The 22,290-nt window shown below is 41.6% G+C and overlaps 1 protein-coding gene across 2 annotated transcripts in view; it reads left to right on the forward strand.

Moving 5' to 3' along the window:
- Positions 1–22,290, forward strand: part of pla2g6 (phospholipase A2, group VI (cytosolic, calcium-independent)) — a 57,953-nt gene that overhangs the window by 24,811 nt on the left and 10,852 nt on the right. The window contains exons 6-17 of one of the 2 annotated variants that reach the window (XM_034187959.1): positions 1,308–1,404; positions 2,222–2,404; positions 2,781–2,889; positions 3,957–4,058; positions 6,467–6,557; positions 7,595–7,758; positions 7,843–7,993; positions 8,593–8,729; positions 9,657–9,734; positions 11,606–11,760; positions 11,862–11,913; positions 19,693–19,808. In XM_034187959.1, coding sequence (XP_034043850.1) covers positions 1,308–1,404; positions 2,222–2,404; positions 2,781–2,889; positions 3,957–4,058; positions 6,467–6,557; positions 7,595–7,758; positions 7,843–7,993; positions 8,593–8,729; positions 9,657–9,734; positions 11,606–11,760; positions 11,862–11,913; positions 19,693–19,808 — 1,435 coding nt within the window. The remainder of the gene's footprint in view (positions 1–1,307; positions 1,405–2,221; positions 2,405–2,780; positions 2,890–3,956; positions 4,059–6,466; positions 6,558–7,594; positions 7,759–7,842; positions 7,994–8,592; positions 8,730–9,656; positions 9,735–11,605; positions 11,761–11,861; positions 11,914–19,692; positions 19,809–22,290) is intronic. The other variant, XM_034187960.1, reaches the window with a different exon arrangement.

The following is a 22,290-nucleotide window of genomic DNA, read 5'->3' on the forward strand; positions in this document are numbered from 1 at the left end:
AGACAATCCTGCAGTTTAGCTAATTGGTGTGTGTCCTCTGGCTTCATGGATAGATAAAGCTGGGTGTCATCTGCGTAACAATGAAAATTTAAGCAATACCGTCTAATAATACTGCCTAAGGGAAGCATGTATAAAGTGAATAAAATTGGTCCTAGCACAGAACCTTGTGGAACTCCATAATTAACTTTAGTCTGTGAAGAAGATTCCCCATTTACATGAACAAATTGTAATCTATTAGACAAATATGATTCAAACCACCGCAGCGCAGTGCCTTTAATACGTATGGCATGCTCTAATCTCTGTAATAAAATTTTATGGTCAACAGTATCAAAAGCAGCACTGAGGTCTAACAGAACAAGCACAGTGATGAGTCCACTGTCCGAGGCCATAAGAAGATCATTTGTAACCTTCACTAATGCTGTTTCTGTACTATGATGAATTCTAAAACCTGACTGAAACTCTTCAAATAGACCATTCCTCTGCAGATGATCAGTTAGCTGTTTTACAACTACCCTTTCAAGAATTTTTGAGAGAAAAGGAAGGTTGGAGATTGGCCTATAATTAGCTAAGATAGCTGGGTCAAGTGATGGCTTTTTAAGTAATGGTTTAATTACTGCCACCTTAAAAGCCTGTGGTACATAGCCAACTAACAAAGATAGATTGATCATATTTAAGATCGTAGCATTAAATAATGGTAGGGCTTATTGTCACACTTTGTGTGACAATAAGCATGGATATAGTGCATAGACGGTACAAGCACTTATGTCATGGGACTTGTTCATACTCTGGTGTAGTCAGCAATAATAGAAGGAAACAAGCATTTTACCTGCTATTGTTATAAATCAGGCCAGAATTCCTCCTTTTTGTTATCACAATGCAAAGTGGGACCAAAAATGGCAGTGGCAGCCGGCTTCACTGTTGATCAGGGGATTTTACAGTATAGGCATAGGACCTCCTGTTCTTGACTTTGGGATCAGATTGTGTGAAATATTTGCAATTTCAGGGTTTGTTACTTGGGGAAATGCATCAAGTAAAATTGTGAGTCATATGAAGCCTCTGAACAATCAGAGGGTCTGGGTTTTGTAGAGAAGCTGTGCCATTTGAGTGTATTTGCAGAAAGCAAAGATGGTGCTTTTAAGAAATTTAAGGCTTTGTGCTCAAGTCATATAATGAAGCAAATGGATCCTTTTAAGTGGGGTAGTAGATTGTTTCTTTGTGCTTTAGAAGTACTAAATGGTGAGATGCTGTGCTTCAGCTAATGTGAGTAATTCAAACATAACCATTAATGCTCCTGTGTTTTCTGTCAGCTGTGTGGAAGAGCTCCTCAAAGCAGACCCAGACCAGATCCATGCTGAGGACCCTGTATATGGAGGGACGCCTCTCCACTGGGCAAAAACCGCTGAGGTTTGGAACCTTGCAGCAACATCTGCACTGAACTCCATTGTATTACATGTGTAGATTTTGCTCCAGTTAAATCAAAGGGTGTGTTAAGAGATTAATAATGATTGTATTATTGTTTGTGGCAGCACAGTGGTTTAGTGGTTCACACTGTTGCCTCACAACAAGAAGGTCATGGGCTCGATTCCCACCTGTGGCCTTTCTGTGTGGAATTTGTGTGGGTTTCCTCCGGGTGCTCTGGCTTCCTCCCACATCCAAAGACATGCAGGTTAAGTGGATTGGAAACTTTAAAAATTGTCCGTAGGTGTGTATGTGTTTGTATGTGGCCTTGCGACAGACTGGCGTCCTGTCCAGGGTGTACCCCGCCTCACGCCCTATGACTGCTGGGATAGGCTCCAGCCCCTTTGTGACCCTTAATTGGAGTAAAGTAGGTATATAAAATGGATGGATATTATTGTTTGTTCACACTCGTAAGCTCAGCAGGATCCTCCATTTTAGTCAAGACTTGCCCCGGGATTGAACTGAGTTTAATCTGAGCTTGGTTCAACAACCTGTTCAGTAAGTCTCCTGAAACTCAGGTCAATCATTTTTCCAAGAAATCTTGCTGAGAAACCAACAAAGGAGTGTTGGTCTGAGTTTAAAGAATGTAAAACATTATACCCTGCTGAAGTTGGATTTTTCCAAGTTCAGGGTTTGTTAGGTTTTAGTTGTGAGTTTGTTAGGTTCTTTGTTGTGAATCACATAGAGGAAGGGAGCCGTTCATACAAGCTGCAAAATTTTGTGTTCCTCGCCATTTAACGACTTCCTGCTGTCTGTCTGGCAGATGTGCCGCATGCTGCTGAATTGTGATTGTACGGTAAACTACCTCAGTAAAACAGGCGAGAGCGCCCTCCACATTCTGACCAAGAAGGGCCGCTTTGAGGCAGCGATGGTGCTCCTCACCCACGGAGCAAACGCCAACCTGAAGGGCCAGGATGGGAACACAGCCCTGCACGCAGCCATGAAGGTACACATGGGCCTGTGCATGACGAATGTATGCTCATTTATGCTCAGTCTCTTATAGCATGCATTGTGAAGGCCTTGCATCTGTCCGTCCGTCTGTGTTCAGCATAACTCCAGCCCTATTACTGCCAGGGTCTTCAAATTCACACAGAGCATTCTTGGGACACAGACCTTGGACAAGTTCAAAGATGGTTAACCTTGACCTATTTTAAGGAGGTCAAAAGGTCACATCCCCCCCCCCCCCATTTTTATGCTCATGTGGCTGAGGGTATTTTTAGCATTGGTTTATATTTTGAATAATCCTTAACAGCTTTGATACTTTTTTTTAAGGTTCAGTTTTCCTCACTAATCCACAACATATGTGACACTCTGCTCATTAGCTGGACCACATAGAACTGATCAAAGCTCTGATTGTGTTCGGGGCGGACGTGGAGATCCACAACGATTTGGGGGAAACGCCCGGACTCATCGCCGCACGTACCAGCAAAGGTAAGAGTGACGCGAGGATGAAGAAGGACAAAATGGTGTGAACGTTTCAAACTGAGGTTATGTGGTGAGAGATGATGGTGCAAGAAGGTGTTCGGAGTTAAGAGGAGCAACAAAAACTACAGAAGGAGATGCATATCATGAGATTAAATAGCAAAATGCATGAATGCATTAAATGAGGCTGAGTGCCATTACAGCATGTCATTGCACCATTTCCATTAGAAATACTAAACATTTGCTTTTGAGTTAAGAAAAGTATAATATTGTTGTGGACCAGAAGGATGACTTCTTTAAAAAAAAAAAAAAAAAAAAAAATCTGAGTTGCTCTTCATTAGGCGTGTGTGGAGGAGCAAGCTTGCATGAAAATGATGTGGAATTAACAAGTACTATTAAAACTACAAATATCAAGCATAATCACATACTGTTCTATAACAGCAACGTTTTCAGCATGTCATTCTAAAGATTCCTGAAACAGTTTTTGACTGAACTGTACCATAAACGTCTGCGGAGCTCCAGTGTTGCTCGACTGTGAAAGCTTTGTGATGTGTAAATTTTGCTACAATGTGCTTTGTGGTAATTCCAACAAATCCACCTTTCTACACCTCATGTATTCACATCCTCAACAGCAGGGGGCGGTAGACCACATTTCAGATACAAAAGCTTGCAGCAGTGTGATTATTTCGTAAAAGTATTCAGTCAGCACCCCTTAAGCATAACGGTGTTGATGCCAAGTAAAGTTTGTGCAATAAAATGTGCAGGCGCTGATGCTTTTTCTTTTTTTTTTTCTTTTTTTTTTTTTTTTTCGGCCTCTCTGTATAGTACAGGAGGGAAACATAACAAGTGCATCAGATTTGATTTTTTTTTTTTTTTTTTTTTTTTTTTTTAAATGTTCCAACAACATAAAATAATACAAGAATCCATGAAGAGTTGGGAAAATGATCACCCGTAGCTTTTGTATGCGCTTCTACTGACTGTTGGTTTGTAACAGCTCAATCATGTTGCTTTGTGTATGTTGTGTGTATGCATGCCTAAACACTTTTATCTTGCACGTGTGTGTTTAAAACTCAAAGGTTCCAATAGAAAGATCCTGCTGGACATGCTCTGTAGTGTAGGGGTCCAGCGGTGCCTCTCTCCCTCCTCCAGCAGCACAAAGACCACACCTCCACTCATAGGTAACCTCCTGATCCTGCCCTCACTCAGCTGTCTTTAAGCCTCACGTCAATGAAAATGTCACAACTGGCAACATGGTGAAATTACACAATGCACTAACAGGTGATGTGCTGCATTTGGTGGTTCGTTAGATTCTGTGGTCAGCAGCGTTTGTGTGGAGGAAAAAATTATGGAATCACCCTGTAAATTTTCATCCCCCAAATTAACACCTGCATCAAATCAGATCTGCTCATTGACATTGACCCTATGCCATGACATTGACCCTATGTGTCTTTTTGCAAGGAATGTTTTTGCAGTTTTTGCTCTATGGCAAGATGCATTATCATCTTGAAAAATGATTTCATCATCCCCAAACATCCTTTCAATTGTCCAAAATATCAACATAAACTTGTGCATTTATTGATGATGTAATGACAGCCATCTCCCCAGTGCCTTTACCTGACATGCAGCCCCATATCATCAATGACTGTGGAAATTTACATGTTCTCTTCAGGCAGTCATCTTTATAAATCTTATTGGAAAGGCACCAAACAAAAGTTCCAGCATCATCACCTTGCCCAATGCAGATTCGAGATTCATCACTGAATATGACTTTCATCCAGTCATCCACAGTCCACAATTGCTTTTCCTTAGCCCACTGTAACCTTGTTTTTTTCTGTTTAGGTGTTAATGATGCCTTTCGTTTAGCTTTTCTGTATGTAAATCCCATTTCCTTTAGGCGGTTTCTTACAGTTCAGTCACAGACGTTGACTCCAGTTTCCTCCCATTCGTTCCTCATTCGTTTTGTTGTGCATTTTCGATTTTTGAGACATATTGCTTTAAGTTTTCTGTCTTGACGCTTTGATGTCTTCCTTGGTCTACCAGTATGTTTGCCTTTAACAACCTTCCCATGTTGTTTGTATTTGGTCCAGAGTTTAGACACAGCTGACTGTGAACAACCAACATCCTTTGCAACATTGCGTGATGATTTACTCGCTTTTAAGAGTTTGATAATCCTCTCCTTTGTTTCAATTGACATCTCTCGTGTTGGAGCCATGATTCATGTCAGTCCACTTGGTGCAACAGCTCTCCAAGGTGTGTTCACTGCTTTTTAGATGCAGACTAACGAGCAGATCTGATATGATGCAGGTGTTAGTTTTGGGGATGAAAATTTACAGGGTGATTCTATAATTTTTTCCTCAGAATTGAGTGATTCCATATTTTTTTCCTCTGCTTGGTCTAAAAAAGTAACCATTACTGACTGCCACAATCTTTTTTTCTTGATTTCTTATAGTGTTTCTTAAAGCCAGAAAGTTGCCATTTGAAATGACTTTAGTTTTGTGTCATGTCTGTGATCTGCTTTTTTTCTACAAAATTAAACAACTGAATGAACATCCTCCGAGGCCGGTGATTCCATAATTTTTGCCAGGGGTTGTAGAACCAAAATTGCATGGTCAGTGGAGCACAATGGCAAATGGTACAAATAATCCATGTAGCGTGATATAAAACCACCAATCAAATGCCAAGGATCTCTTCAGGTGTTATATGAACGCCAGTATTAAAAAAAATACACCAATAATAATAAGTACATGCACGAAAATCCCAAATTGATGAGATAACAGTGTTACTTATATATGGGTTTTTCCTCTTCAAGAGGCCTTTTAACAGGGGCAACTTACACTCATCGGCCACTTTATTAGGTACACCTGTTCAGTTGTTTAACACAAATAGCTAATCAGCTATGGCAGGAACTCAGTGCATTTAGGCATCTAGAGGTGGTGAAGTACAAACCGAGCACCAGAATGGGGGGAAAAGTAGATTTAAGTGACCTTGAACGTTGCATGGTTGTTGGTGCCGGACAGGCTGGTCTGAGGATTTCAGAAACTGCTGATCTACTGGGATTTTCACACACAACCATCTCTAGAGTTTACAGAGGATGGTCCAAAAAAGAGAAGATATCCAGTGAGCGGCAGTTGTGTGGATGAATATGCCTTGTTGATGTCAGAGGAGAATGGGCAGACTGGTCGAATGGGCGACTGCGTGACACTGTCATGTCAATATGGACCAACATATCACTCACCTTTTTGAATCTGTGCCATGAAGAATTAAGGCAGTTCTGAAGGCAAAAGGGGGCCCAACCCAGTACTAGACTAGCAAGGTGCACTGAATAAAGTGGCCGGTGAGTGCGTACTCTGGTGTGACTTATACTCCGGAAAATATGGTAATTCCATCTTTGTAAAACGTAGATCTGTTTAATTTTATTAATCTTTTGGAAATATAAACTAAAACTTTGCTGGTGATTTTTGCATCGCAACTGGTAGGGAAAGCCTCTTTCCTCTCAGCCCCCCCGCATCACTTGTGCCTTTAGTTTTACAACTTTGACCAACACCATGGTTCCATCATACCAATAGCTGTTCTGATTTGTTGACAGGGTTTGAGGACCTCCTGCACTTGGGCGTGGCAGTCGCGGCAATGAGCAGAGGTGCATCAGAAACGGACAGCATCGCAGTGGAGAAACAGAAGTGAGTATTTATTTCATTCGTCCATCAGCTGTCCAGTCGCACGCACACAGCGATTGTCCCTCTCAGGGGGTGTTAGCATCTAAGCTAACAGGTGACATCATCAGTTATCTGTTTTCATTTCTCCTGCTTTGCCAAACGCTGTTTTCCTTCAGACATGCAGTGTTTCAAAACAGCTTCTTGACCAATCTTACATGATTTTTTTTTTTTTTTTTTTTTTTTTAAAGAAGCACAGTAAGAGATGACGCTGTCTGCGCTTTAGAAAGCTCTTATATTTGAGCAGATTAAGGAAGTCCAGCCACTTGACAGAGCTTCTGTTTACAGCTGCTCAGTCGTACTCGCTGCTGCCTGAGAATGAAATCAGTGCTCTGTGACAGTCGCTGTGCTACCAAGTACACTTGGATTATTTATTTATTTATTTTTTGCATGTTCAGGTGGAATCAAACTACAATGTGCTAAATAAAGGTGATATTCCACAGTGATATAATGTGGCTCCTTCAGTACGTATATCACATTATTTCAGCATTACTCGCAGGGATACTGGGGTAAAGGTTCTGAGCAGGCTGCAGCACCCCCTATTGGTGAGTGCCTGTAGCTGTAAGCTTCAAAAGGTTACCAAACAAAATAACACTCATTTTCTACTACTTTGGCAGTAGAAGTAGCTTCATAGTAGACTTAATATCCACACGTTTTTAATAATATTTGATTATTGAACTTTTAATATATTTTTGTATTGAGTTTATTCTGTTCAAACACAAAAGTACTCCAGGTGATGTGGATAATGTTTGGCATGAAATGAAAGGATCATGAATATTAATGATGGTGGGTTTGATATGGCACAATTTTTTTTTTTTTTTTTTTTTTTTTTTAAAGTTAAAACTGTAAACATCTTGTGGGCCATTCAAGTTAATATACCATTCAGATGTTCTGGGTTCCAGTGTTGCTGGTTGTCAGTGTTGAATGTGGGAGATAGTCAGTCAGGTGCTTCACCTTTTTAGAAATGGACCATATTTAGCTGATCTAAGCGGTTTGCTCGGCAGGATGGACAGACTGCTGTGTTTGGACGGCGGCGGGATAAAGGGCTTGGTGCTGATTCAGATGTTGATCGCTCTGGAGAAGGAGGCCAGGCGGCCCATCAGGGAACTGTTTGACTGGGTGGCTGGCACAAGCACTGGGGGCATCCTGGCCCTCGCGATAATCCACGGTGAGTGAGCATGTGTGGCCCTTTGCATCTCACAGGGTTTTATGACTTCAAAACACTTTTTTCCTCTCTCTTTTTTAAGTGTAGGTAAGTCCATGGAGTACCTGCGCTGCTTGTACTTCAGGATGAAGGAGCAGGTGTTCAAGGGCTCACGACCCTATGAGTCAGCACCGCTGGAAGACTTCCTGAAGAAGGAGTTTGGAGAAAACACCCAGATGACAGATGTCACATATCCCAGGTAACCATGTACATTATCACATGAATTACTCAGGTTGCGGGGCTGTGCAAAAGTTTTAGGCATGTAGGAATTCTGGCTCTAGCTTGACTCCCCCCCCACCCTTTTTTTTTTTTTTGTTTGTCAACAGAAAAACACATTTAAAATGTCCAAACATTCCTATTAACAAAAACAAATGTCCCCATTTTAACACATTTTATTACTTGTATTGCATGGTACATGGCAACGTAAAAAAACTGCCAGAATCCACACAAAACCATAGAACTATAACGTTATTTAATATGTAAATATTATATGGTCACACAAGGTAGAAGTTGAAGGTGCTTACCATAAATAAATATTTAAAATTTCACAGTAAGTTAGTGTATCATTAAAGGTAATACAGCCAAAAAAACCTCCCACTTTGAGAGATTTTGATCTTCATGTTAATGATGTTTGATTTAATCGAACTGGGGCTCTGCATTAAGTCCGAGGGCACTTTGACATAAAGGAATATTTCAGATTTGGTCCACCAATGGTTTAGTTTTTGAGCAACCTGCTGCACTAGCAGAGTTTCTGCACCAGATTTTGATCTTCTCATTGATTTATTTGATTTGTTCCAGGGTGATGGTAACCAGTGTCCTGGCAGACAGACATCCAGGAGAGCTGCACATCTTCAGGAACTACGACCTTCCCTCTGCCCACAGAAAACCTCCTTATGCCACCACAGCCACATTCAAACCCCTCACCATCCCGAAAGGTACTACAGCAAGTTAACACAAAGGCAGGAAAGACTTCTGTGCTGCATTCTGTCAGAAAAATAAAAAGGGTTTAGAACTGTACACGTTGTTTTAAAGTATTCTTTGTGAACTTTTAGCAGTCACTTGTATAGTCCATCATCATGGTTTATGGACACATTCATGGACTGACTGAACTTTGATCCCTCAGTTTCAATGTGTAATAATACTTCAGTTACTCAGGTTACAGTTGTGTTGTCCTCCAGCTCCCCCTGGAGGATGCTGGTGGGATATGGAATATAAACCAGGTGGATCATGATTTGAGGGTCACGGCTTTGAGTCTGGTCTGCTTGAGGTTTCTTCCTCAAATCATCAGAGGGAGTTTTTTTCTTACCACTGTCGCCTGTGTGCTTGATCTAGGGGTTGGTAATGTTAAACCTTACTTGTGTGACGTGCCTTGAGGCAACTTTGTGATTTGACGCTACATAAATGAAAATAAATTGAAATTTGATACAGTATGTGGAAAGAAGGCGTAAGGGCGAGTCCAAGCACCCACTGAAGAAATGATACGTGAGCCATGTATTAACTTTAATCTTGGTGAGGGTTAGAATGCAAGTCAATGTTCTGATGTCTCAGTGTTAGTAGAAATAATATTTAATTTGTGAGCTTTGACACTTACAGGCCGCAGAGTCACATCTTCCATGTTATCCAAATATTAACTGTTTACCAGTGGCTGCATCCTCATCGCTTTTTGGCCTAATTTGTTACCGTACACAGACTGAATAACCATCAGCCCAACATAAATTTCTATTTTGATCCATCAGATCCAGATTGCTCTCTGAACCTGCACATGATATTTCCTGTACTTTTGAGGATTCTGACTATTATGCAGATCCCCTTAAAATACACGTGCACGAGTGAGTGCGGTTGTGTTTTGTTGTTGTTTACAGGTTGGGAAGACGAGGATGTGTTGTTAGTAGGTTACACAAAGGAGCCGCCGAGAAAGCGTAGGAAGGTGACAGATGAAGGTTTGTGTGTGACCAAGAGACTTTAAGCTTCTAAAACTAACAGGTTCATGAAGAATGGCAGTGTGCAGTGGCGGCTGGCCTATAGGGGGCGCCCTCCCAGATGTGGAGGGGGAAAAATTATAAAATATATTTTTTAAAAAGATTACCAATGTCAGTTTTACTTCATAGTATGTGCCCACATGTAATCTGAATTATTAAAACAACATTTCCACTGACATAAGCACAGAACGTGTCATTTCTCGTCTTGGGCGCTCACTCATCTACCCCTTAACGTCAGCGAAATGTCCAATTGGCATCCATGTAACCAATTGTGTGTAGTTACTAAGGAGATATAATAAATATTTGGCCAATCAGCATCGCCAAATTTACTGGCTTGGGTCGCCTGTGGATTTATCAAATTGCTGCTGTTTCTTTTGGTGGAAACAGAAACCTCACCGACGTTTGGATTATATATATATATACATTTTTTGTCTCCGTGTGTTTTACTGGAGTAAGTTGAACTTTGGGACTTTACGATTGCTGCGTGCTCCTCCTGGCCGTTATGTTTCGGTGGTTTTCAGCTGCGGATTTGCCTTTGGATCCACTTCAGCCGAGGTAAGCTGACGAGCTGCTAGGATTTATTTCCGAATATTGCTCCTGGTGTGGAAATGAGGATGAAAATATAAGAGCTCTTTATTGGTACAGCGGACCAGTTATAACATATAGGGGAGAGCGGGGCTGTTTATAACTGTGTTCAAAGCTGCAGCCATGGGGGCATTTTGGTAAAAAAAATATTGGAGTAGTTTCAACTTGATTTCAGATGACATGTAATGAGGATCAGCCCACAGAAGTGAAATATTCTTTGGAGTATTCCACAGTCTAAAATGAATGATTTGCTCAGTTAAAAAAAAAAAAAAAAAAATAGCAATATGCATTTTTTTTTTAAAGAAATTCTAGCTCAGCCAGTACTGAGTTCACACAAGACACATAGTCAGACTAACTCAAGTTTAGCAAATCATTTAATTAAGTGGTTTTGTACACTTAATTTGCTTTGTCCTCTACACGGTTAATTAATTTTAACCAATTTAATTTAAAGGTTTTGGTGTTAGTCAAATTATTTAAGTTATTCTAGCTTCTTTATTTTGCCTCCATTCCACTCAGTAATGTTCATGCAAATTATTACCTTAATTTTCTCTCTCCCTGTCTCACTCACACACACACACCACCTCTTTCAGTCCCTCTCTTTTTTTGGAAAGTGGTGTTAACATTGTGCTATGTACATAATGTTCTTTTGCCAGTTGAGGAATTTTTCCATATTTTGAAAGAGTCTAAATTTGGTGACATTTTCTATTCTGTTAAAGGGGTGTCATTGTGAACCCCAGGATTTGTTTGTCTGAAGATAATGTCAGTGGTGTACTGTATGTTTAATTGGTGTCAAATGGTGAAATTTTTCTTGCTCAAGAACTTGAGTGTTGTATTGTATTTGATACTGTTCCTTTCTAAAGTATAAATGAGGCCTCATATAGCTGTAAATGGTTAACTTTATCTGTGAAACTGCTGATTTTGAGAAGGACATGAAATGATTATTGTGGATTTGTAGTAATCTTCCGACGGTTCATTTGAATGTCTGTACTGGACGAGGCAGGGAAATCTATTGGCACACCAGCCCCACCAAGACTTTTTTTTTTAACCAGCCGCCACTGGCAGTGTGTGTGCGTGCGTGTGTTAGTTGGGACTACATTTCAAACTCGCAGTGGTTCATGATTTCAGTCTGTCAGGCATTGCCTCCAGCTGTTTGGTACTTTTAACATCAAAGCAGCAAAGAGACTGAATGTTTTCCATCTTTGGTGCTTTTTATGCCTGGTTCATGTTTATTCTGGTCTGTACATCAGAACAGCTTGTATGGAAAGCCGCACGCTCCAGCGGTGCAGCTCCCACGTACTTCCGACCAATGGGGCGCTTTCTGGATGGAGGGTTGCTGGCAAATAACCCGACACTAGATGCCATGACAGAGATTCATCAGTATAACAAAGCCTTAAAAGCAGAGGTAGGAACCCTAACAGCCTCTTCCTCATTTTATTCTATAACCAATCTGGAATATTGTCAGTCTCCTCTGTTTTCAGTTCCTCTTCCAATGTCTTGTTTCAGGTTCGGGAGGAAGAAGTTAAGAAGTTGGGTATTGTGGTATCTCTTGGTACAGGTAAACCAGTCGCTTTAATGGACCTTTTTTTGAGATTCCCATTTCTCGAAGGAAGGAAGTAGAAAATGAATGACTTTGTCCTGGACATTTGTACAAACACTTATGTGCTCTTCCTTTATTTCAGTCAGCATGCTGATGCAAAAACAGAAAAATAAATGAATAATAAAATAAAACAAATAAAAATAAACAAAAAGGAAAAAATACATAAAATACTGAAAAAGCACATGTAGCTGAGTGAAAAAGGTCGAGGCTGAAGCTGTCTAGCCTTCAAATGCCCTAACCCTCTTATACCATGTCAGTATTAAAACAAAACATTTCTATCAAATTAGAGACAGTAATATCAAAACAATCGCAATGACTCACCGGTATTGGTACGCTTCACTTTCTTTTACCATTATGAATACTTTATTGAACCATGTAACTATTTAAAATACATTTTATCCTACTTACATGTGGAAAGGAATGAATCGAACCCTCTACCTGAAAGGGTGTTGTCCAACTGACATTCTTGAGTTTGGCAGGCAGCAGTAACATACAAACAGTCCAAAATCTGGGTTGTCCTTGCTGCTGTGACAAGCAGAAAGAATTTAAACTCTTACATTTCAAGGGCACATAATGATCAGTGTGAGGCTGCTGCTTCCACAGTCAGTCATGGTGGAAGGTTTCTGTCAATCTCTTGTTGAAAACAACCATCTGTCACACATCACAAATGCTTTTTTTGGGGACTATTCCACTAGTGCTACTTGACTCAGCTATCCTGACTATTCATCAAGCTGTAACAATGGTGTTGAGAAATGCAGAAGATGGGATGACTTAACTGGACGACGTGTTAATGTCAGTCATGTTTGTACCTCCTGTGGATCGGAGCAGGTGGCCTTGTGGGGTAGGAGTTGGACTACCAGTAGATGTTTGAAGCCACTTCATCTGGAAAGTCCCAGTCCATCTAGCTAAATGGGTACTGGTCTTGGCTGGGGAATTAGCCTGCAATGGATTAGCATTCCATCAAGGGGAAGTCGTGGACTCTCATCTGCTTTATGGGCCTTTCACACTGAATGCATCAACTGCGTCAAAAATCGGTCTAAAAAGCATTATTTTCAATGAGACACGTTGCGTTTTAGATGCATCAGATGCGTCGCGTCAAAAGCCGAGCTAAACCGACGCATCTGACGGGAGCGCGTTGCCGCTTGTCAGCAGGCTGACGGAGTTAGAGTTCAATCCAATCCAACTTCCAACCTGCTGAGCTGTGACGTACCTTTGCGTTGTCCAATAGGAACAACGCGTCGGGCCAAAACATGGAAGATGGGTGGCAGAAACCACTGATCTCTACAAAATGGATCAGTGGAAACCACTGATCTGTGCAAAACATACGTGTCACAGGACTGCTCATTTGTGGAGCAGTTTTCTGAAGAAAAATCCTTCTAAATGTTTTTTTTGTTGTTGTTACCTCAGAATTTCTGATTACTGTTAAAAAAAAGTTTAGAACACTTGTAATTAAAATAGCTAAATCAAATAGTTCTTTAGAAACCTTTCATCTGTAAATTAAAACCACCTGTTATTTCAGATTAATTTCTTGTTTAACATAAGGAACCTCAGACATTTATTTTTAGACAAAATAACATGGAAATTTGTACATTTTTTTAAGTGTGGTAGATTATTTATATCTCATTTCAACCAGAAAACAGACACTAAATAAATACAAATGTTTATTATAAATGCAACAGGAAATAATTTAACAATGACTGCAGTGTGATTGACTTTGAATGACTTTGATTTCGTGGACATTTTTAATGATCCATTCATTTATTGTTAAAATATAAAATAGAACAGCTTTTTAAAAAACAATAAAATAGTTGCTGTTTAAAGAGCCTTTTATTTAAAAGCAGGTGATGTTCTGCTGAATTCTTGGGACCAGATGAAGGTCTCTTCTGCAGCTTTGAACTCTGGTGGTTTTGCTGAAAAGCAGATATGTTTTCTTTCGACTGGACTTCGTGGTGTTCAGCTCATCAATGGGAGTTTGGTTGTCTGCACAGCAAATGCTCCTGATTGGGACAAATAAAAATATTTCTTTAAATACACTCAACAAAAATATAAACGCAGCACTTTTGGTTTTGCTCCCATTTTGTACGAGATGAACTCAAAGATCTAAAACTTTTTCCACATACACAATATCACCATTTCCCTCAAATATTGTTCACAAACCAGTCTAAATCTGTGATAGTGAGCACTTCTCCTTTGCTGAAATAATCCATCCCACCTCACAGGTGTGCCATATCAAGATGCTGATTAGACACCATGATTAGTGCACAGGTGTGCCTTAGACTGTCCACAATAAAAGGCTTCTCTGAAAGGTGCAGTTTTGTTTTATTTGTGGGGGATACCAGTCAGTATCTGGTGTGACCACCATTTGCCTCATGCAGTGCAACACATCTCCTTCGCATAGAGTTGATCAGGTTGTCAATTGTGGCCTGTGGAATGTTGGTCCACTCCTCTTCAATGGCTGTGCGAAGTTGCTGGATATTGGCAGGAACTGGTACACGCTGTCGTATACGCCGGTCCAGAGCATCCCAAACATGCTCAATGGGTGACATGTCCGGTGAGTATGCCGGCCATGCAAGAACTGGGACATTTTCAGCTTCCAAGAATTGTGTACAGATCCTTGCAACATGGGGCCGTGCATTATCCTGCTGCAACATGAGGTGATGTTCTTGGATGTATGGCACAACAATGGGCCTCAGGATCTCGTCACGGTATCTCTGTGCATTCAAAATGCCATCAATAAAATTCACCTGTGTTCTTCGTCCATAACAGATGCCTGCCCATACCATAACCCCACCGCCACCATGGGCCACTTGATCCACAACATTGACATCTGAAAACCGCTCACCCACACGACGCCACACACGCTGTCTGCCATCTGCCCTGGACAGTGTGAACCGGGATTCATCCGTGAAGAGAACACCTCTCCAACATGCCAAACGCCAGCGAATGTGAGCATTTGCCCACTCAAGTCGGTTACGACGACGAACTGGAGTCAGGTCGAGACCCCGATGAGGACGACGAGCATGCAGATGAGCTTCCCTGAGACGGTTTCTGTCAGTTTGTGCAGAAATTCTTTGGTTATGCAAACTGATTGTTTCAGCAGCTGTCCGAGTGGCTGGTCTCAGACGATCTTGGAGGTGAACATGCTGGATGTGGAGTTTCTGGGCTGGTGTGGTTACACGTGGTCTGCGGTTGTGAGGCTGGTTGGATGTACTGCCAAATTCTCTGAAACGCCTTTGGAGACGGCTTATGGTAGACAAATGAACATTCAATACACGAGCAACAGCTCTGGTTGACATTCCTGCTGTCAGCATGCCAATTGCACGCTCCCTCAAATCTTGCGACATCTGTGGCATTGTGCTGTGTGATAAAACTGCACCTTTCAGAGTGGCCTTTTATTGTGGGCAGTCTAAGGCACACCTGTGCACTAATCATGGTGTCTAATCAGCATCTTGATATGGCACACCTGTGAGGTGGGATGGATTATCTCAGCAAAGGAGAAGTGCTCACTATCACAGATTTAGACTGATTTGTGAACAATATTTGAGGGAAATGGTGATATTGTGTATGTGGAAAAAGTTTTAGATCTTTGAGTTCATCTCATACAAAATGGGAGCAAAACCAAAAGTGTTGCGTTTATATTTTTGTTGAGTGTATAAAGAAACACTAAACAGTTTATATACGAGGTCTGTGATGAAAAAAGCGGTCTTTTTTATTTTTTCAAAAAAATACATGGATTTGATTCATATGTTTTTACGTCAGACATGCTTGAACCCTCGTGCGCATGCGTGAGTTTTTTCACGCGTCGGTGACGTCATTCGCCTGTGGGCAGGCCTTGAGTGAGGAGTGCTCCACCCCGCCCATCGGAATCTTTGTCTGAATAGCCGCTGCAGACGGCGCGCGTTGCTTTATCAAGATTTTTTCTGGACCTGTGAGGGATATCCGAGTGGACACTATTGGAGAAATTAAGCTGGTTTTCGGTGAAAAGTTTAACGGCTGATGAGAGATTATGGGGTGTTTCTGTCGCTGTAAGGACTTCCCACAGAGCAGGACATCGCGCAGTGTTTCCAGGCGCCGTCGTCGGCCTGTTTCGACCTGAAAACATTCTAATTTAAGGCTTAATTCACCCAGGACGTCGTGAGAGAACAGAGAAGATTCAGAAGAGGCTGGCATGAGGACTTTATGCGGACATTCCACTGTTTAAGGACATTTTGTAATGAAAGACGTGAGCGCAAATTCGCCGAGTCGTTTCTGTGACGACTCGGCGAATCTGTGTGCACCGCGACAGGAAAAACCTCCGTGTTGAAAACCATTTGTAAAATTCTGGCGGCTTTTGATGGCTTTCAACAAGTGAGTAACTGAGAAATTGTTTAACAGCTTGGGCATGTTCCAACTTGCCCGTTAAGGTTTCCAACGGAGGTGTTTTTCCTGTCGCAACCCCCCGCGGTTGGGTCCGGCCCGACATGCGACTCTGCCCGCACGTTCTTTCATTACAAAATGTCCGTTAACAATGGAATGTCCGAATAAACTCCTCATGCCGACTTCTTCTGAAAGTTCTCTGTTCTCTGATGACTTACTGGGTCAACAGAGCCTGAAATGTGGAAGTTTTCAACTTGAAACGGCGAGACGCTGCCGCCTCGAAGCGCAGATCGCCGTCAGGCGCCGTGGGCCGTCCTTAAAGCGACACTACCAGACCAAAATCTCTCATCAGCCGTTAAAATTTTTACCGAAAACCAGCTGAATTTATCGAATGGTGTCCACTCAGTTGTGCCTTACAGTTTTGAAAAAATTTTGATCAAACAAAGCAGCAGTCTCTGAGCCATTCCTAAACAATGAAAAAACGATGAGAGGGTGGGCCACTCCTCACTCAGACTGCCCACAGGCGAATGACGTAACCGACAGGCGTGAAAAAACTCTCGCATGCCCACGAGGGTTCAAGCATGTCTGATGTAATCACACGTGATTCAAATCCATATGGTTTTTGAAAAAAATAATAAGGTCCGTTACTTTTATCACAGACCTTGTATGTATGTATATATATATATATAAAGGGGGGGGGGGAAACGATGGAAAAAAAACTCCCGGAAAAATAAGTTATTTAAATTTGAGCATTTGTGGTGTCTGAAAAAAGCTGTAGCTTTATTTGGTAAAAAATAAAAAGACTGAACCATTTACAAATTAGTGTTCACTCAGATCAACTGTGCTAAAAGGCTACGCTAACGTTAGCCGATCATTAAACCTTCAAAGCAGTTCAGTAAACGTCACGTTTTATTATTATTATTCTCACCTCGATAAAGCTGCAGAACTAAACTCCGTTGGGCAAACTGGGACTTCGCATATATCCAAAAAGTGGGAGATTTCGGACTGAGTGGGTTTGCTCCATCACCCCGGCTGCCTGCCTCAGTCTGCTCAGTGATGATGCCTGAAGGCCGGCTTCTCCGTGCTGGTCGGCCTGCTGTCGTGGTTCGATCGATATCCCATCAAGTCGTCGGTCCTCCCTTGGTCGGCGGTCACTCCGAGGGAGTGAAAAAAAAAAAAGCTCCTCCCAGCAGGGTGATGGGAGAATCGTTCTGCTGCTTTTTTTGTGGTTCAGGCGACGCAAATTCAAGATGGCGATCGCTGAACTTTTTCAGATTGTGGAAACAGCCAGAGTGTGACGTGGCAATCTCCGCCCCCCACTGTGTTTTTTTTTTTTTTTTTGCTGCTTCCAAAGCCACGCGTCTGACGTCATGCGTCGAATCCGTCGGATGCATTTTCCGACGGATTCCCATGCGTTGACGGATTGGCCTGACGGATTCAGTGTGAAAGGCCCATCACTTTATGGTATCCGGGAGTAATCACTAGCCACAGGGCCGATATAGACCCACCGATTATATGAACCCACCAGAGAGATTTCATAAGAGATCTAGTACACCTGCATGTTATGGCCCAGTCACACGGCACTTAAAGGTCAATGAAGCCCTGACAAAGCAAGAAATCTGGACTTTTGTCGGCATTGTTTAACCTTCGCACAGCTTTGTTCCTGCAGCTGGCACTTCGTCAGCATTTTTAAACTGTTGAAAAAGTTGAACGAAGGGCAACAAAAACCTCAATTCGTCTGTTTCGTTTTGCTGTCGTTCTTGATGTTTTTTTAATCGTTTTAGTTTTTGTAACATTATTGTTTAATTTGACTTCGTTGGAGCAGCTGAATGTTTTCACACCATGCAGAAGCCGGTTTCTGAGCGCAGCGGCTGCTGCTGCTGCTTCATGTACCGTTGGAAATTACAGAGAAAACTCAGCCTGCTTGCTTGGATTTTTTTTTATCTGTGTGGGGGTGGCAGCTTCAATGGGCTCAGGCACCTTACATAGGCCAGAATTCATCTTTTGTGTGGATATAATTAATTATTTTGCCACAAGCAACTGTTGAATTCGAAACAACAAAAAAGTTGTGTAATTTCTTGCGGTACTTGAATGCAGCAAGAGCAGCTGCTGCGTGCGCTTATTTTGTAATAAATATAACAATATGAGTGTAGGAATGACAATCCAGTCCTTCTGTACATGTGGCAACAGGTAGATGAATCAAAATGATTATGTAAAGAGCTGTTCTGGAAGGAAAAATTTACATTGTGGATCAGTGATCAGCTGGTGGAAATAACCACACATGTAAGTCAATGCGCGCATTCACACGCACTAATTAATTTACTGCTGATATATTCAGTCATCTTTACACTTATATATTTATTCTCCCTTTTGACAGTTTTCTGTTATAAATCAATATATATGGCTTAGTAACGTGATACAGTGATACAGCAGTGACCACAGCACACTTTTTTTTTTTTTAAATTGGAGCCAGACGGAGCGCGCAGTGTGTCGACACAGTGTGGATTCTGATGATGATGGAGATGATCCCTCTTTCCTTCTGGACAAGGAACCAGAGCAGGTGGTCCACTGACGTGCACACAGATCTCCACAGCTTCTGTTTGCAGTTTCTCCAGGACTCAGGCGCTATGAGCTCCGTCCCAGCGCCGAGTCCTGGAACTCAGAGATGCAGACACACACTGCTCCAGCTGTGGCTCCAGGTGCGTTTCATTTAAAGCGTCGAGGTTGTGAGCTTCGGTTATCTTAAGTTCCTCTTTCATCCCTTTTGCGCTCTTGCTTTGCAGGCTGTTCGGTGATAAAAGCTCTTTCGTCCACCTTTTCTCAACGAATTGTGACTTTTTTTTAACTTTTTCCCTTCGTTCAGGAATCGTTGTGTGCCGTGTGACTGGGCCATTACAAGTACTGTTCATATCTTTATTGTCCAAATCAAAAATGTTGCAGGAGGAGAAAAACACAAAATCAGAAAAGTTATTGAATGTAAACAAGCAAACTAGGCATAGAAGACCCTGCGATAGACCGGTTTTCCTTCCAGGGTGTATCCTGTTTCACGCCCTGTGACTGTTGGGATAGATGAGGGCTGTCCCCAGAAATATAATTATACTCTTTCATTTAACCCTTTTAGCGCTCACCCTCAAATGAGACTACAGTTCCCTATTATCATTAAAGAATGTGCCGTGTATGTCACGGTGACGTAAATCAGTCCAAGTGATCATGACCAAAGGAGAGCAGTGAGGGAAGACACCAATAATAACTCTGAAGTAGTTAAAAAAAAAAAAAAAAAAAAAAAAAAAAAGATACTACTACTACTCAGTTTGTGTATTTTATCATTTTTGGAATTTCGGTCTCTCAGGAGTCTTCATTTATGTTCTCGTGTGTCTCCAGGTAAGCCTCCTCAGATGGTGGTGAGCTCTGTGGATGTTTTCCGACCCTCGAACCCCCTGGAACTGGCCAAGACATTTGTAGGGGCCAAGGAACTGGGCAAGATGCTGGTGGACTGTGTGAGTTCAGCTACAGCACCTAGTTCAGCCTGCAATTGTGAACTAGGTGTTTTATCCATCAGTCATTGTTTTAATCGTCGAACGGTCACCAGTTGTCTTTGATATCAGTAAATCATCCTCTAATGCTGCATTTACACATAGGCTGGACACGTTACGAATGTCATGTTTGTGTCATTTTTGGCACATTCCTAACATTCTTAACATGACTTGGAGCATGTTTTTGGCTGTCAAAAATCTTCCACGAATCTCACGCACCACCCTAATTTTGTCTCATGTCGTGGAGGTAGTAACTGAGTGTGTTGATCTGTCTTGATTAGTGGTGATCCTTAATAAAGCGTGACAGCGTTCTTCTTTGACGTGCACACAATTAAACCCTGCTGCATGACATTCAGTTTCATTGCTGCAGTATGCTGAAGGACAGTGACACCAAGTCGGCTAAAAGTCGTATTCCAGTGCTCATCAGCGCGCTCCCGCAGGTGTTCCACCTGCTGCTGCGCCTGATGTTTTGGAAAACGAGCGAGACGAGAGTCACGTGGAGCCACACATCTGGCTCTCTCCGTCTTCTCCTCCTGTTTGCGTCACTCCATGGCGCAGAGCCCAACAAAACATGCAGTCACAAAGTTCTTCTGCTGTGGATTAATCTAGATTTTGAGAAACAAACTGGAGTGATCTGAATTGTTCAGCAGCTGAAGGTAGGATGAATATGGGGGTGTGTGTGTGTGTGGAGACAATTCTCCTCATTCACAGTGTGACAGAACGGAACAATGCGCTGTTATGTGCGAAAGATTATTCTTGACTGTGCGTAATGGTTCCTGATAATTCTCCAGCAACACATGCCATTAATCATAACGCGTGGTAACAGGTTGCAGCAGTTCCTGAGGACACCTGATGCCTCTGCCTCAAATCATCACATTTGTGCTCAGCGGTCAAGAATGTGTACTTTGTGGCATTCATGACTTGCCGTCGTTATGTGTAAACACAGCATTAATGTTGACACTTTATGCAGTAAATTGCAGTCCTGCTATATTTTCAGTTAGATGTAATTTTGCTATTTACCACAACACATCAGTTTTGTTTGTTTATCAAAACTAAGTTTGCATATGGATTTTTACAGGGGGTATTTAGTTGTCTCCCAAAAATCCTCCTTTTTGGGTCAAAACTGTATTAATCTGACTTGTGCATCATTCTTTGTTTCAACAACACTGCAAAAAAAGTAGAATTTTACCAAGTGTGTGTGTAATTTCTAGTCATATTTATTTGACACCTAAAGACACCATTACTTAAAGGTGATAGAGAGAGGTTGAATGGGGCATTAATCCTTGTTCTGTGATGTGATATGTAGCCCCCCAAAAAATTGGTTGGGTCTGTAATGGCTCAGAACCTTCCTAAAAGGCTATGTTACTATGCTGGGTTTAGAATGCCTCGTTTGCCTTTTAATGGCGTCGTTTCGGAGCTTATTTGGCAACCTCATTATGAAATGCAAGTAGGTGGTGCTGATCGGTTGCCGTTGTTTGATTGGCTGCCCTTACTCTCACTGAAAAGAAAGCATTATTTATTTATTTTCATTGCTTTTATATACTCAACAAAAATATAAACGCAACACTTTTGGTTTTGCTCCCATTTTGTATGAAATGAACTCAAAGATCTAAAACTTTTTCCACATACCACCCTTTCCCTCAAATATTGTTCACAAACCAGTCTAAATCTGTGATAGTGAGCACTTCTCCTTTGTTGAGATAATCCATCCCACCTCACAAGTGTGCCATACCAAGATGCTGATTAGACACCATGATTAGTGCACAGGTGTGCCTTAGACTGCCCACAATAAAAGGCTACTCTGAAAGGTGCAGTTTTGTTTTATTGGGGGGGGGGGGAGATACCAGTCAGTATCTGGTGTGACCACCGTTTGCCTCATGCAGTGCAACAGATCTCCTTCGCATAGAGTTGATCAGGTTGTCAATTGTGGCCTGTGGAATGTTGGTCCACTCCTCTTCAGTGGGCAGTCTAAGGCACACCTGTGCACTAATCATGGTGTCTAATCACCATCTTGATATGGCACACCTGTGAGGTGGGATGGATTATCTCAGCAAAGGAGAAGTGCTCACTATCACAGATTTAGAGTGGTTTGTGAACAATATTTGAGGGAAAGGGTGATATTGTGTATGTGGAAAAAGTATTAGATCTTTGAGTTCATCTCATACAAAATGGGAGCAAAACCAAAAGTGTTGCGTTTATATTTTTGTTGAGTGTATTTTCTGTTGTTTCTATTCAGGAGTATATAATAATCATTAGATTATTAATATATAAACAAAAATAAATTTAAGAAATATTACAATTGGATGCACCCGAACGTGATGACAGCTGCAGTGCTAACTTTTAACATTGAAAATGCCATAGACATGCTAACGTGTTAGCATCGCTCCCGTTTTTAAGTTATAAAATACATCGATCAACTGTTTCAGAAGAACATAACAGGTCGGTT

The sequence above is a fragment of the Thalassophryne amazonica genome, chromosome 15 (assembly GCF_902500255.1).
Source record: "Thalassophryne amazonica chromosome 15, fThaAma1.1, whole genome shotgun sequence".
NCBI classification, from domain to species: Eukaryota; Metazoa; Chordata; class Actinopteri; order Batrachoidiformes; family Batrachoididae; genus Thalassophryne; species Thalassophryne amazonica.